Genomic DNA, 15,300 nt, shown 5'->3' on the forward strand with positions numbered 1-15,300 from the left:
CGGGTCTCTGGAGAGGTGAGTTCAAGGGCTCTATGCAGAGACAGGGCCTTCCAGAAGCAGGAGCAGGAAGAATGGGGAGCATGCCATTCTCAGGTGTGGTGGGGATGACAGCTGGCCACGAAAGCCCCTCTCATGGCCCAGCTGTGTGGCTGGAATGTGTTTGCGACGCCAGGACTGTGTCTGCTAGGCCCTCTGCATCAACGTGGGGCTGTGTGACCGGTCCTGGCCTGCGGTCTGGGAGTGAAAGTGGTGCGGGCCATTGGGCCATTTCCCTGCTGAGGAGGGTAGGGAGCAGGTGCACTGACTTCTCCATTCTCCCTTCCTCTAACTGCTGGCCGAGGTGAAGGACCCAGTGGAAGAGTCAGAGGCCACAGGGCACAGCAGAGCCACAAAGCAGAAGGAGCCTCTGGCCTCTGAAGGCCCGTTCAAGGCACTGCACCGGTGTGTGGTGAGAAATTAAACCATTGTGTTGAGCCGCCTAAATGTTTGGTTCCTTTGGGACAGTAGAGAGTGCTACCCCAACTAGTATGTCGGGTTTTAGAAAGGACTCTCTTCAAACCAACCCATGCTGGTTGGTTTGAACCAACCCAACCCAAATCCTTCTGAACGCTGAAAAGAGCCGCCTAAATGTTTGGTTCCTTTGGGACAGTAGAGAGTGCTACCCCAACTAGTATGTCGGGTTTTAGAAAGGACTCTCTTCAAACCAACCCACGCTGGTTGGTTGAACCAACCAACCCAAATCCTTCTGAACGCTGAAATGCCCTGCCAGGTGGGATTAGCCTTTCTGGCCTGCCTGAGACATATTCTCCTGGCCCACGTGGAACAGGAGGCTGGAGTGAGACCGTGCAGCCAAGGACCGTAGCACACTGGCCCAGGAGCCCCCCGCTGGCCCGTGGGTCTCAGCAGGAACCTGCCCAGTGGGGAACACGACCACATTACAAGCGTGTACTGGGCTAGAGGCCTCGTGACTTGGTGGCTCAGCGGCCCCAAGGGGGCACACACCGACTCGGGCTGATGGAGGGGGGCCACTCAACAGCCAAGAAGCCCCCAGACAGCACTTCGGAGACCCACAGACCAACCAGATGCTGCTTAAAACAGTTACTTGTGTCGTCCAGCCTGTCCACGCTCTTCCAGATGGGCAAGGCCGCCTCCTCCCTCGGTGGCTGGTCCTGGCCCCTGGGCGGCCTTGACAGAGCCTCCAGCGAAGGGGTCCTCGGGGCATCTTCTCTGGTGAGTGAGAACGCAGACTGGGATCGCTGAGGAGAGACAAGAGGGGAAAAGGGTGAGCTGAGCGAGAGTCACCGGGAGGAAAGCCTTGCGCTTTCTGGCGGACGATACGACGTGGAGAAGGCAGGATGGCTTTTCCTGTGCTGAGGCTTAAAAGCTGCGAACCAGTGCATAATGCTGTATCACGACAGGAACGGTGCCCTGTTTGCTGCACCGCAAGCTGGCCAGGCCTTCCGGAAAGTGTCAGAGACGCAGCGGCCTCCGACAGAGCCTGTGTCGTAAGGCTCCTTTTAGGCAGCAACACTTCTGAGGCCAACTGTGCCGGAAAAGGAAAGCATCTTCCCCCCGAAGACCTCCAAACCCGAGAGTTCCTGCAGCACAGATAGATCTAGCACCATGAAAATGCTACAACGGCTAAGTGAGCCAAGTGTGGCCATCCACAAACCTACAACTATTGCAACATGTTCCCACCCAGCAGGGAAAAGACACTGCTACCTAAGAAGTGGTGAGGGGGAAACACGTTTGAATCGCATCACATGTATATGTTACGACATATACACAAACATATATATGTTACGAATGTTACAAAGAATTATATGTATATATTATATATTACATATATTAACTTATTATTATATATTAATTGTACATATTATATATATTAATTAATATATATATAAATTAATTATTACATATATAATTTATCGTCAAGTTAGCTAACACACACTGTATACAGTGTGCTCTCGGTTTCGGGGGTAGATTCCCGTGGTTCATCGCTTACCTACAACACCCAGTGCTCAACCCAACAAGTGTCCTCCTCGATGCCTGTCACCTGTTTCCCCCTCCCCCACCCCCCGCCCCCCCTCAGTTTGTTCTCTGTATTTAAAGAGTTTCATCAAACAGAAAGAGGCCAATTTTTCCCTTTGTCATTTCATCAAGGGATTATCCCTCCCTGGTGATTGATTTTGCTCTTTTCGTGTTGATCAAGTGAGGAGGGAAAGGACAGAGCCACTCCAAGCCTCTGTGACTCCCACGGGAAACAAGGCACTGAGCTCTAATGCCAGCCCCTGGGCAGTCTGTCTCCCCTGCTGGCAGACCTCAGCGCCAACAGCCCCCCTTGCCTTCCCTTCCAGGGAGAAACGCTGCTCTTGGTAAGGTCCACCCTCCACCACAGGTGCTAAGAATAGGAGAAAAAGGAGAGCATGTTGGGAGAGTGGTGAGCAGGGCCCTGCGGTGGTCGGAGCCAGGTCAGGACTCAGTCGTACACGGCCTCTGCTATGACACCTTGGCCAGATGACTGAATTCCCTGGGAGATGTGGAAACTTAGCCTTGTCCTGCACACAGTAAATGCGTCAACAGTTCTGATGCTTGACAACAACCAAGGTTTTCATGGAGATGGGTAGTCAGGGAGCCACCTATGATTTTGCTAGATCCTTAACAGGTGATGATCAGCTACCAGAGAGAACAGAGATCAAGCCTGATGGTCCAGTGAAGTTCCCAGAAATGAAGGACAGGGGCACCCGGGTGGCTCAGCAGGCTGAGTGTCTGACTTCGGCTCAGGTCGTGATCTCACAGTTTGTGGGTTCGAGCCCCACGTCGGGCTCTCTGCTTTCAGTGCAGGGCCCGCTTCAGACCCTCTGTCTCCCTCTCTCTCTGCCCCTCCCCTACTTGTGCTTTCCTCTCTCTCTCAAACATAAACATTAAAAAAAATGAAGGACCAAATCCTTCTATGGCAAACTCCTGTGTATTCAGGGGCTACATCCCTGACCACTCATCCCTCCAAGGTCTGGCAAGAAGACCGCCCTTCTGTGTCATCGCACAGATCTTTCTATACTCTGATACAGTCATTATTATGACATGTCAGTTCTGCCAAAGATTGTGAGCTCCTTGAAGGCAGGGATGGTCTTTTGGATGTGATGGTTGGTTACACGTCTGTGACTGAATTTACAGGATGTAAGATGGAGGTCTGGCGCTAAAGGAGCTGATGATCTATTGCCAAGGACACAATGAGCAATTTTATATGCCCTGCTCTTCCTTTTTTATATTTGCAAGCTTCTCAACTATAAACCACTGAATACATGTTTACATCATGACAAAAATGATACTTAATGTTGCATTTTACGGTGGTTCGCATGGTATTTTATGTATGTCCGTATGTGTCTTTAAGAGGTGGCTTGGGTCCATTTCTATGGCTCAAAAATGCGCCCCCACCTACAAAAGCCAAGCCCAAGAAATGAAAGGGGCCTTTGGGTCCAACATGGAAGATGGAATCTGTGTTCTTCATGAGAGTTGGGGACACCAGACTTTTATAATCTATTTCAGGCAAGCTGCTCTTTCACACCAGAAAAGAACTATATCCTGCCAGTCACAGAAGACCTCAAGATCTGGCTTCTACAGGTCTCAGGACGCTGCTGGCCAGGTCTCCAGCCAGGGTGCAAAAACCCCAGTTCTGAGACCCAGATCTGGTTTTGCCACAAATTCATTGCAATAAGCACATGGTCCAGCAGATGGCGCCACGATAATGCTTTTACTCACCAGTTAGTTCAACCTCTGGCTCCTGGGAAGTGATGGGATTACTTGAGTCATTTACTTGCTCATTACCCTGGCTGGACCTTTGTGCCACTTTTTCGTTCCTACCCATGACCTCTGCTTCTCTTCCCTTTCCTTTCTCTTACCCGCCCTAGCGTCCATGGAAGAAACAGGGCTGGTGATGTCAGGAAGGGTTGACCTGAGTTAGCATCTGCACGTGCATTGCAAGGAGGGGCCAGAATGGTTGGTGGAATCGACGGTCCAGGAATATGAGGCTTGCAAAGCCAGCAAAGCCTCGCAGGGATGAACTTGAGAACCTGAGCTTGGAAACAGGCCTGCCTCAACTCTTCAGGCACTAACTAATGGGGCATGTTAGGCAGGGGGTCCGTGCCAGCTTCTCCTGCTGTGTGGGATCCTGGGTGGAACCTCAGCTGTTCTACGCCTCAGTTTCCTCATGTAAAGGGATCAGCGTCAGGCCTGGCACCTCAAAAGCACTCGAATATCAGTCAAAACAAGAGTGTTTATTAAGCTCTGCCACCTAGCCCGGACAACGAGGAAACAAACACGAGGAAACCGAGGCCGGGGTGGACTAATTTGCCCAAGCACATCGTTGGTCAGGGGGCAGAGGCAGGGCCTGAGCTCGGGTCTGTCTGGTTCCAGGCTGATGCTATTCCATGCTGTGTGGAGCCTGTGCCGGGAGCCTGGGAACAATGAGCTCCTGGCTAATATGCTCCAGCCCGGCGGGATTTGCCACTTGAACCAGCTGGCTCTGTTGCTCTGGGCGAAACACGCAGCAGGACCACGAATTACCTCTGTTACAGCTTCCTTTGCATCATGTGCTGCCCACAGCCCTTGGAAGGGTATGCTGTTGCGATGGTGGCTAGGGCTATCAACGGGGCAGGCTCCCTGAGGCCCTGACCATGGCTCCCCAGTGGCCTTTGCTCTCAAGGAGGCCGCGCCACAGGGAGAGAATGATTTTAGTATCAGGCGTTTGGGGGCCAAGGGATCAACAGTGGCGCCTGTATGAATAACAACTGAGACCAAGCTTTTGCTTTGGAGTTTTAGGGTCAGGCATAGATACTAAATTCAATCTGGTAATCATAACTGATGAGAAATACTTTAGGTCTATACTGGAGTCCCTCAAAGGAGAGAGCAAATATGAGGGAGGAAGGGACCGAAACACAAGAGGAAAGGCTGAGAAGAATAGGGAGGAATAGAGAAGGGACAGAGAGGTGCCTCTTGGTCACCGGGCACATCCTAAGAGTCTGGAGCCTGCTGTTGCCATCGTTATTATCGGTAGGATCATCAAATTATTACTAAAGCAATTTTGTGTATATACACGCCCAAAGAGACAGGCCTTAAATGAGTGACAACCCCTGCAGTTTTAGGATATTGCACCTTAAGGCTTGGAAAGCTGGGTGGCACTGACCCCCCCTCCTGGCAGGGAACCACACAATAAGGGAGGAAATTAAAAAGAGAACAATCACAGTCAACTTTTTTCAAGAGAAGGGACGAGAGCTCCTGTCTGCCTGGGGATGGGCTCAGTGTGGTTGCAGATCAGCGAAAGTCACAGGGCCTGCACTGTCTGGGATTCTGCATAGTTATTCCCTGAGCCAGCGGGGGCCAGGTCAATGGGGCACTGAGGCCACGCAGACGGTCAGGGCCGTCCACGGTCCGGAGGTCAGGGAGTCCTCCTGGGATAGAAAGAGGCTGTCCTTAAGCCTGTTGGCCTCACCTGGGCAGATCTGGGTCAAGTACACTGAGGCCCAGGCTCCACTCCAGACCCCATGAGTCAGAACCGCCGGAGCGGGGCTCTGGCGGGTGACGCAGATGAGCATCCAGGGTGGGGACAGCAGGTGGGGAGGTGGGGACGACCAACTTCCACGAAGTCCCCGAGAACCAAGACTTGGCCCGCTGCTTCATGTCCGGGCTCTGGCCAGTGACCAGGCATAGTTCTGCATTTATGCCCTCTGTTTATCACTTCATCTATTTATTTCTTCCTGTTTACCACTTCCTCCGTTTATCACTCCCTGTTTATCACTTCCTCTGTTTATCACTTCCTGTTTATCACCTCCTCTGTTTAATCTCTTCCTGTTTATCACTTCCTCTGTTTATCTCTTCCTCTGTTTATCACTTCCTGTTTATCACCTCCTCTGTTTATCTCTTCCTCTGTTTATCTCTTCCTGTTTATCACCTCCTCTGTTTATCACTGCTGTTTATCACTTCATCTGTTTATCTCTTCCTGTTTATCACTTCCTCCGTTTACCACTCCGTTTATCACTTCCTGTTTATCTCTTCCTGTTTATCCTGTTTATCATTTCCTGTTTATCTCTTCCTGTTTATCACTTCCTCTGTTTATCTCTTCCTGTTTATCACTTCCTCTGTTTATCTCTTCCTCTGTTTATCACCTCCTCTGTTTACCTCTTCCTGTTTATCACTTCCTCTGGTTATCTCTTCCTCTGTTTATCACTTCCTCTTTTTCTAAAACCCTGGACCAATGCTGTGCAATAACACTTTCTGGAGTGATGGAAATGTTCTGCATCTGGGCTGCCCAATATTGTAGCCGCCAGCCAGAGGTGCTGCTGAGCAGTGGAAATGTGGCCAGTGTGACAGAAGAACTGGGTTTTAAGCTTTGTTTCATTTTAACTAATTTAAATTTCAACGGTCACTTGGGTCTTGTGGCCACCATATTGGAGAGCACAGCCCCAGGACTTGGAGGTCACTGAGTCTGCTGATCTCATTCTATAGAGGAAGAAGCTAGATCAAAGGCTTTGGAACAGGAGAAAGGTGTTCATCTCCCAGCCCCACCAATCACAGGCTGTGGGACCTCAGGCAGTTTATGGTAAAGCGTTAGCCTCAGTTTACTTATCTATAAAATGGGTTCAATAATATGCGCATCCCTGCCTCATGGTGAGGGGTAAGAGAACCCTGAGGTGGGCAAACGAGTGCCTGCTTCTTAACCCGTATGCACTGCTGTCCCCTCCCCACACGGCCTCATTAACAGTCACCAGGCTGCACAACCCAGGGGTTGCCGCTCAGCCCGGATTCTAGGTGAATGGCTGTGCAATGTGGTGGTCTTGGCCACGGTAAGTCCCCCTTAGGCTCTCACTCTGGATGTGGTGCTGGCACAGACTCTTTCACGGCAGGGGAGTGGGGCCAAGTGCAGGCCAGGGGCCGGCAGAAAGCACCAGCTTAGCCCCCAAGGGCAAGCATTTGGAGAAGCTGACCCTCGTCCGCTGGGTGTGTCACCGCCTGAGGCCCCAGGCTGGCCCTGCCATGATGCCCGTCAGAGGGAAAGGGCCTGGGGTCCTGACCAAGGGAAGTCAGGCTGCGGTCTATCCAGGGGTTAAGCCCCAGGTGTAGCGTCACATGGAAGTCTGAAGGCAAGAGAGGAAGGCAACAGGCCAGGGACAGGGACAGAGGGAGGAAGGCATGAAACATGGTGGAAAGTGGTGGGTCAGGGGCACCGGAAGGGGCCCTGCCCTGTCCTTCAGGCCCTCTTGGGGGCCTCGGCCGGCCAGCGTGTCCTGTTAGTTTGTTAATGTGGCTGCAGCCAAATGAGACGGCAACTCAGGCAGAGGAGGGATGCAGGCTTCTCTGTCCCCGCACAGCCAGAACTTGGCTTATGCCTTTCCGAACAGCCAGCTAATCAAGACTCGAAGGGTTCTTATCACCGAGGGCTGGGTAAGGCACAGGCTCTCCTTCCAGACGTTTTTGCAAAGCTCTAATCACACTGCTGTCTTTAAACCAAACCAGGAGCTACAAATGGTTGTTCGCGAGGGTGTGGATCACAGCGTTCTGCTGAGACCTTAACCCACATGTTCTCCTTCCTTCACGGGTATCCCGGAAGCCAGAGGGGAAGCGCTCAAGTCCGGGCCATGACTGAGTCCCCACAGATCAACATCCTGCCATCAGGCGGCCACGGCCCTGTATCCGAGAAACCCCTGCCACGTGCCTGATGCTGAGCTGGCCCAACGCCAGAACATACGTGACCAGTGACAACCGGGGGCTGACGCTAGTGGCCGCTACGTGGAACAGGCTGTGCCAGGGACCCGGCTGCATGCTGGATTTCCCTTCACTTCCAGATTCAGGCTGCTCCGTTTGGGGCTGCTCCCATGAGTACAATGTGGTTGGAGAAAGACGAAGCATTCATGTCTCTCTGCCTGATGTTGTTGACAAAAATATGCTGTTTACATATTGCAAATCACAGTATGGGCACAACTCACAGGGAGAGGCCAGCAGAGGACTTCTTTGATCAAACATCAAAATTCATGGGGCACCTGGGTGGCTCAGTCGCTGAAGCGTCCAACTTCCGCTTAAGTCATGATCTCACAGTTCGTGAGTTCGAGCCCCGCGTCGGGCTCCTGGCTGGCAGCTCGGAGCCTGGAGCCTGCTTCGGATTCCGTGTTTCCCTCGCTTTCTGCCTCTTCCCCGCTTGCACTCTCTCTCTCTCTCTCTCTCTCTCACAAAAATAAATAAAACACTAAAAATAATTTTAAAACCCCCCATCAAAATTAAAGATGAAGTTGTCAGTGATAGCAGCCAGCTCATGATCTTATCCCCTCGGTAAGGTGCCCACACTCCTGCCAAGCCCTATGACCTGGGTGGTTAAAGTGTTATGCAAGAAGGTGTAACAATGTCCTTTATGGGGTGTTCCCAAACTACAGCCTCAAGGACCCCATCCCACCCCCTCTCCCACAGGTGGATGCAAGCCCTGGGTTAGGTGGACACAGCTTGCAAAGCACTGCATCAAAGAGATTCAAGAGGTACTCGATCCGAGAGGACTTCCATTAGGCCTTGGTCTATGTCGAAATCTGGAAACAAATCATATTCTGCCATTTGCCTCAGGAAAAGTAAGTAAGAAATGCGTCAGCTTTGTCTGCCTTGATGGTGGAAGCCAAAATGACAATTGTGCTGTGCAGAGGTCAGGCGTTGGGCAAGACAGACTTTCTGGTGAGAAAAGGACCCCTGAGAAGCTTTGACGTAGCAACGGGAGTCCCGTGCGACTCTGACCTGTGCCCGCCGCGTGCCTGCGTCCCGGGTGGACTAGAGTCTCTCCAGCCGGCCGAGGGGCTGAGCAGGGGGTCCCCCCGGGAAGCTTCAGGGCTGCTTTCGGCCAGTGCTTGACTGGGGGGTGTGCGTGAAGCACTTTGTCGCCCCGCTGCGGAAAGGTGGGGCCGCTGCGTTCTGGCTCATTCCAGCACCCACCGTCCCACGTGTCTGGTGACACGCAGAGTGTCTCCAGTCTCTGTGAGGGGACAGGAATATCATTTCTAGGCTGCGCTGTGAACACGGGGGGTCCCCCGGAACATCTGGCGGGGAAACAGGCAGTTCATATCCAATGAGCCAGGGGACGGGAGCAGGGCAGAGCAGAGGAAACGCTCGGAGCCAGGAGACCCGGATTCTGGTCCTGCCTCCTCCCCCAACTTCATTCCAGTGGCTCAGACTAGGTAGGCCTCAGTTTACCGCCCTGTAAAATGGGGGTTATAACTGGTGCTCTTGCGTGAATCGAATGAAATAATACGTGGGAACACCCTGTGAGTTTAAAGCCTACGTTAGGGAAAACTATTGACCATATGCTATTCCTATAGATGTCCGACAATCCCTCAGTTACTGCTATTTATTAGTTACGTTTTCTATGATGACTCCCAAGTCTGTCTGCATCCGTTAGTTACTGTGCAGAGCTGCGGGCAACTGACGTGACCAGGGAGCGTTGGAGGAGTGTGTTTCCGGGGAGTGAGTCTCTCCCCTGCCCTGGGGAAGCAGCACGGGGTCAGGGTGGGGGAGGGGAGCTTCCGGCCTCCCATGAAGAAAAAACAGGATGGCCCAACATGCAGTGAGTGGCCAGAGGCACCCAGTGGGTGAGCTGAGACAGCGGCAGAGAAGCAAGATGATGCCTTCTGGCTGCAGGGGGAGGGGTGGGGAGAGGGCACCCGGGAGGACACGAGGCAGGGGCTGGGCTGGGGGGGAACGGGGTGGGGGGACTGTGAATCAGAGCAGGCAGATCAGTGACCCACTGACAGCTGCTGCCCTAGCTGACCAAAGCACAGCGGGTTCAGCTCGCAACTCGCAGAGGTCCCTTGATGGTACTGTGGCCTCAGTTCTGAAATGTAGAAATAAGGTGACAAGAAGAACAATACCTATCATTTGGGGAATGCCATCTCCATGCAAAGTGGCCAGTAGCCACGTCTCGTTTAGTTACCGTTCTAGTCTATTCCTTGAACACATTAAGTTCCTTCCTGCTCTGAGCCTCCGTGCATGCTGTTCCTTCTGTGGGAATGCTCTTCCTCTCACTGCTCCCAAGTCTCTCAAACCTTAGTCTCAGGTGACCTCCTAGGAAGGGCTTTCCCTGACCGGCCTCCTAGCCAAGCTTTCACCTGCCTCAGTACTCTGTTCCTGCCATCTTCTTGGCTCCTCTTGACGACAATGACTAGAGTTTGTCCCCTTGTATTTCTCTTATTATCCCTATTTTACAGACAGTTACTAAACAGCTGCCAAGGTCACGGTTAAGGGCAACTCCAGACTCTCATGCCCAGAAGTGCCAGAGGCAGAGCGCCCAAGCCCCCTGGGCTTGCCTCTGACCCCTCAGCTCGCGGCCAGGTCTGGGGTGCTGTGGAGATCTGCACCTCCTGGAGACCCCCAAACCTGACTCTTCGAGTTTGCTTCAGAAAGACCCCCGGAAAGCAGGGTGACGCTGTGCATGCAGCCTGAGCCCGCGAGGGGAGGGATCACTTAGCAAAACATCTGAATGACAGGCTATTTGAAGGTCGTGTGCCTCTCCCTTCTCTGAACCCCAAATCCATCTCTGGTCTCAACCTTTCAACCGAGTGCCTATCACCGTGGACTGACTCGTATCCCGGTCCTGCTTTGCCAACCAGGCTATTGAATCCCAGAGGGCTGGGATCGGGTCTCCTACTTATTTTGTGGAGGAGCACACACAACGAACAGCAGTCAAGCTGACAGCATGTTGGCAAGGGAAGGTTCTGCCAATAAATCAATGACGTTAAAGCTCTGACAAAGCCATCAAGGTGCCTCTCGTCACCCCCCGTGCATCTGGTGGTGGTGAGGCCGTGGGGAGGATCAGTGCGGGTGAGGCCATGGAGCATCACTTCTGGAGTTGCACGCCGACCACGCAGCTGGTGTGCGTGCCCTTTTCTCGACCCTTGACCCCAAGGAGGGGCAGGGTACAGGCTTGGCATCGCTCTTCCCACGTCCGACTGCCCAGTTCGGCACAGCGCCTGTGTGCTGCCCGGTCCCTTCCCTCTGCCAGGTCCGTGGGCGCCGACAGCTTCTAGAACACGAGCCCTGCCTACCAGTCCCTGTGTTTCGGGCTGAATCTCCACCCGGAAGGCCCGGCTCTGCAGCCTTAGCCTCCGTCCTTCCCAGCAGCCCCCGCGTCCCCCGTGGGGCCGCTTAAACCAGTGAAGGATTTTACAGAGACATCAGCAGGCCCAGACCCTTGGGTCCCAGGAAGGCCACCGTGCTTTGTGATTCGGCCCTTGGCTTAATTTCAAGGTGACAGGCAGAAAGGCCAGAGCCCCTTCCTTCCCGACTTCCCAGCCGTGTCCAGATGTGGCCGTGGCCACTTTGGCGGCAATTTTCTCACGGTCACCTCTCAGGTCCACTAAGGCAAGGGGTGGAAGTTGTAAGGACACACGTGGCCCTCATACAGGTGTTCTTTTCACAGGGTCAGTACAACTCTTTCCAGAAGGAGCATGCTTACTGACACCTTTGTTCTTCCTAAATTGGTCTCTGTGTAAAAACCCGCCTCCATATTCCTTAGGAGCCCGACTGTGTTTCCTCCCTCTGTCCCCTCCCAGCCACCACCCCCACACTTTCTCTGTTCCTCACCCCGTCCCCCCTTCAGGAACCCTTGGCACACCAGTCAACTACAGATGGTTGGGCGTGGCAGCCCCACGTCCATGGGGACAACGGCTCTGACCTGTGCCTGATGCAGGACATCTGCATGGGAGGGGGGGCCTGGGACTCACCCAGAGGGTGGAGGGAGCTCGGGGGCCTCCCGGGGGGGCTGCGGTCCCCTCGTCAGCGGCCTCTGCACTGCAGCTCTGGGGCTGTGACCACTCTGGCTCTTCTCCCATTTGCTGCTCGCCTTTGTTCTTCTGTTTTCTTATGATCTGGGGAGGAAGTGGGTGACACAAGGGGGCAAGTTACTGGCAAGGCCTTTGGGTGCTGGGTGGAGCAAGGGGCCACCTCTGGGATTTTTTTAGCCACTTTCTTTCAGCCACAGTTAAGGGCTTAGTTTCAACAGAGTACCAGCCCGTTTCAGATCTGCCTTACAGTAAAAACGACACAACTACAGCCCTAAACATTCTACAGCACTTTGCGGTTTATAAGTAATCCTTTTGTGATGCTGACAACTTCTATTTATTAAGGGCCAGCACATGCCAGGCTGTTTCAGGCACTGTATATGGTCTACCTCATCATCGAGATAATTCTCAGGGCTATGTTCTATAACTCTTCCCATTTTACAGATGAGGAAACGGGCTCGGCGAGGTTATCAGTTAAGGCCATAGAGCTCATGAATACTGGAGCTGCATCTCAAACCCAGAGCCTCTGGCTATAAATTCTGGTTTCAGGAAGCGCTGGCAGAGTCTGTGAAGCGGGCAGGTACCAAGAGCCATCAGGGAAGGCTTCCGCTCGTTTGTACCGCTTGCTACGTGGGGCACAGCCATTTGGATATAATGAGTCCATTTATACACTGGTGTCTGGGCTCCCAACCTCTTGTAGGCAGGAAGCAGCTGAGAGAATGGCTGAGCCACTGATCTAAGTGTATCCTTCAATGTCTTTGTAGACCAGACAGGATGAGAAAGCGGGAGGCCGAGAGCCAGGGGGAGTGAAGAACTGATGTTCACCACGCCCTCGGGCAGACCAGGGCCGGACGGAGGCGTACCCCCATCTCCAGAGTCCTGTACCAGCTGTCTGTGCCCCCACAGGGTGTGTTCGACCCGTGACTTGTTTGCTTGGTTCGTAGGTCTCCAGCTTAGAAGCAGCCGAATCTGGGTTGAACGTACTTTGAGCTGTGGGTGGGATGAGATGCTTGGGGGTCTCTGGGTGGAGTGAGTGTGCACGGCATCAGGGACATGGATTTTGTGACCCAAAAGGACGACCGAACGTGCTCATCGCTCCCCGCATGCAGTCCTTTGTTGGGTGACTCCTCATCGCTCCCAGGACAGGGAGAATATACTTCCCACCTTGGCTGTGGCTGACTGTGCGCCTTGCTTTGGCCAATGACGGGTGAGGAGGGAGTGGGAAGCGACAGGTGTCAGGGCGGAGCCTGGGCCCTCGTCCACACCACTGCTTCCTCTTGCTCTCCTGTGCTTCTGTCCTGGCTGTGTAGCTGACGTGCCTTCAGTCCGGCCCCAGAATGAACACATTGCACGGACTAGATCCCAACCCAGAGCTCGAGGTGCGGTCACTGCAGATGCACGTGTGAAAAAGAGACTGCGGTATGATGAAACGTATGTGTGGTCTTTGACCCTGGTTCCCGGCACAAAGCTTGGAGCGTCGTCGTTAGGCTAATGAGGTGATGAGCCAGACCACTATACAGATGGAGGCTGGTGGCCAGAAAAGCCAACCATGTGAACCATGGGACTTTCAGCCCCACCTTCAGCCTCCCTCGGGGCGAGGGAGGAACTCTATGTGCCCGACTGGTGCACGCACTGATGTGCTGGGAGTGAGTGTGGCGGGCAGAGAGGGCATGGAGGTCTGCACACCCCTCCTACGCAGGCCTTGTTACCCTATGTATCTCTTCATCTGGCTGTTCATTTGTCTCCTTTATGATAAACCAGTAATTGGAAGTATAGCGCTTTGCTGAGTTTTATGAAAATCATCCGACCTGAGGGCAGTCATGGGAATCCCTGAATGAGTAGTAGGCTGGACAGGAGTGCAGTCACTTGGGTGTACCTGAAACTTCACTGGTATCTGGAGTGGGGGCACTCTAGTGGGGCTGAGCCCTTGGCTTGTGAGGTCTGTGCTAACTCTGAGTAGACAGTGTCAGAACTGAATGGAATTGAATTGAACTGAATTGAATTGAATTGAATTGAATTGAATTGAAGAACACCCCTGTGGCGTCAGAGAATTGCCCATGGAACACAGAAATAATCCCGCTCAGAGGCACAGAGTTTTGGGGTGGCTGGCTTCTCAACAGTAATTAACTGATACACCGTGTAAGGGACAGTTTAGGGCATAGAGGTAGCAGGGGGTGACTGCAGGTTTTCTTCAGCAAGAGACTATTTGAGAGGTGTGTGAAGAGGACACACGTATACACATGCATGCGCGTGCACACACACACTCGTGGGAGGCCCAGGGAACAGGAAGACAGTGAGTAACCTGCTCCGTGCTGAGTTCCTGGCTCCCCACCCACTAGCTCCATCCATAAAGGCAACCATATTCGACCCCTCTGCTTACGTTTTGCCGGGCAATGCAAATCCTTTTGCACTGGCCCCCAGAGCACAAGAGGGGAGAGTGACAAGGCACAGAAACGGCGCCCAAGGCAACAATGGTGCCCACAGGCGCGCCTCAGCCGGCCAGAGGCCCTGGTCTGGGCCAGGGTGACGAACTGCAGTGCGGGAGGCCAGGGTCTACCTACCTTCTGCAGGATGGTCGTGGCCAGTTCGTCCGTCAGCTCCTCCTTGTGGTCCCGCAGGTAACTGGCCTCATTCTGCTTGTCCTGCGGAGGGAGGGAAGAGAAGGGCCGCATGCTGTGGGTGGGTCGGGGGACCCGGCAATCACTTTCTTGGGAGTTCTGACCACAGAGGCAGAGGGAGGGTGGGCCCGGCCCTAGTCAAGGACAGACACCGTGAGGCCGGTTTGCTGAGAACCTATACTTTGTCCTGGCGGCCAGGACCTTGACCCGCACCTCCCCCCGGGGAGGAGAAGGGCATCGTACCAGACTGTCCCCATAGGCTTCTGCTTTGGAAATTGCCTCCTCGATGGCCTCTTCAGCCACCCGCAGGGCGACAGCCAATGTGTCCATCATGCTGTGTCCTGGACAGGAAACAGAACACAGACCACTTTCGGAAAGGGAAAGACAAGTAAAATGATGGTTCCACTTTACTGCTTGTGTTTAAGTCTTGCAGGGGCCCGGTGAGAAGTTCCCCACTGTTCACCCTGGCCCCTAGTGGTTCCCACTCACCCTCAACTCCAGCCACAACAGAATTGCTGCAGAGTTATCTCTCCATTTATGATCCCCATATCTTGGGCTTCCTTCCTCTGGTCCCTGCTCTGTAACTGAGCTGGTTTCTGGGGACCCCAAGCCTGGGCCCAAGTGTTCCTCCTCTGAAAATCCTCCTGTCCAGATCCCTTCTGTCCACCCACCTTGGCTGGATGTCCATCTGAGGTTCTACAGTTCCTTCCCGTGGGGCCAGAAAGACTGTCCCTCCCCGCACAGGTCATTCTCAGAGAGCACGACTGGATCACACGGTCCCTCTTGTGCCCTAACACTGAGCATGGCTCCCAACACACAGAGTGGCTTACGGATAACTGCACAGAGGGACTCCATGTAAGGAAATACTGGTTCTTCTA

At 53.5% G+C, this 15,300-nt stretch overlaps 1 protein-coding gene across 2 annotated transcripts in view; it reads right to left on the reverse strand.

Annotated features, from left to right (window-relative positions):
* Positions 1 to 15,300, reverse strand: part of LOC122198849 (myosin VIIA and Rab interacting protein) — a 370,836-nt gene that overhangs the window by 73,678 nt on the left and 281,858 nt on the right. For both annotated transcript variants that reach the window (XM_042903697.1, XM_042903696.1), the window contains exons 6-9: positions 14,666 to 14,763; positions 14,366 to 14,446; positions 11,748 to 11,891; positions 1,103 to 1,256 (exon numbers count right to left, since the gene is read on the reverse strand). In XM_042903697.1, coding sequence (XP_042759631.1) covers positions 1,103 to 1,256; positions 11,748 to 11,891; positions 14,366 to 14,446; positions 14,666 to 14,763 — 477 coding nt within the window. The remainder of the gene's footprint in view (positions 1 to 1,102; positions 1,257 to 11,747; positions 11,892 to 14,365; positions 14,447 to 14,665; positions 14,764 to 15,300) is intronic.

Source organism: Panthera leo, chromosome C2 (genome assembly GCF_018350215.1).
Source record: "Panthera leo isolate Ple1 chromosome C2, P.leo_Ple1_pat1.1, whole genome shotgun sequence".
Taxonomy (NCBI): domain Eukaryota; kingdom Metazoa; phylum Chordata; class Mammalia; order Carnivora; family Felidae; genus Panthera; species Panthera leo.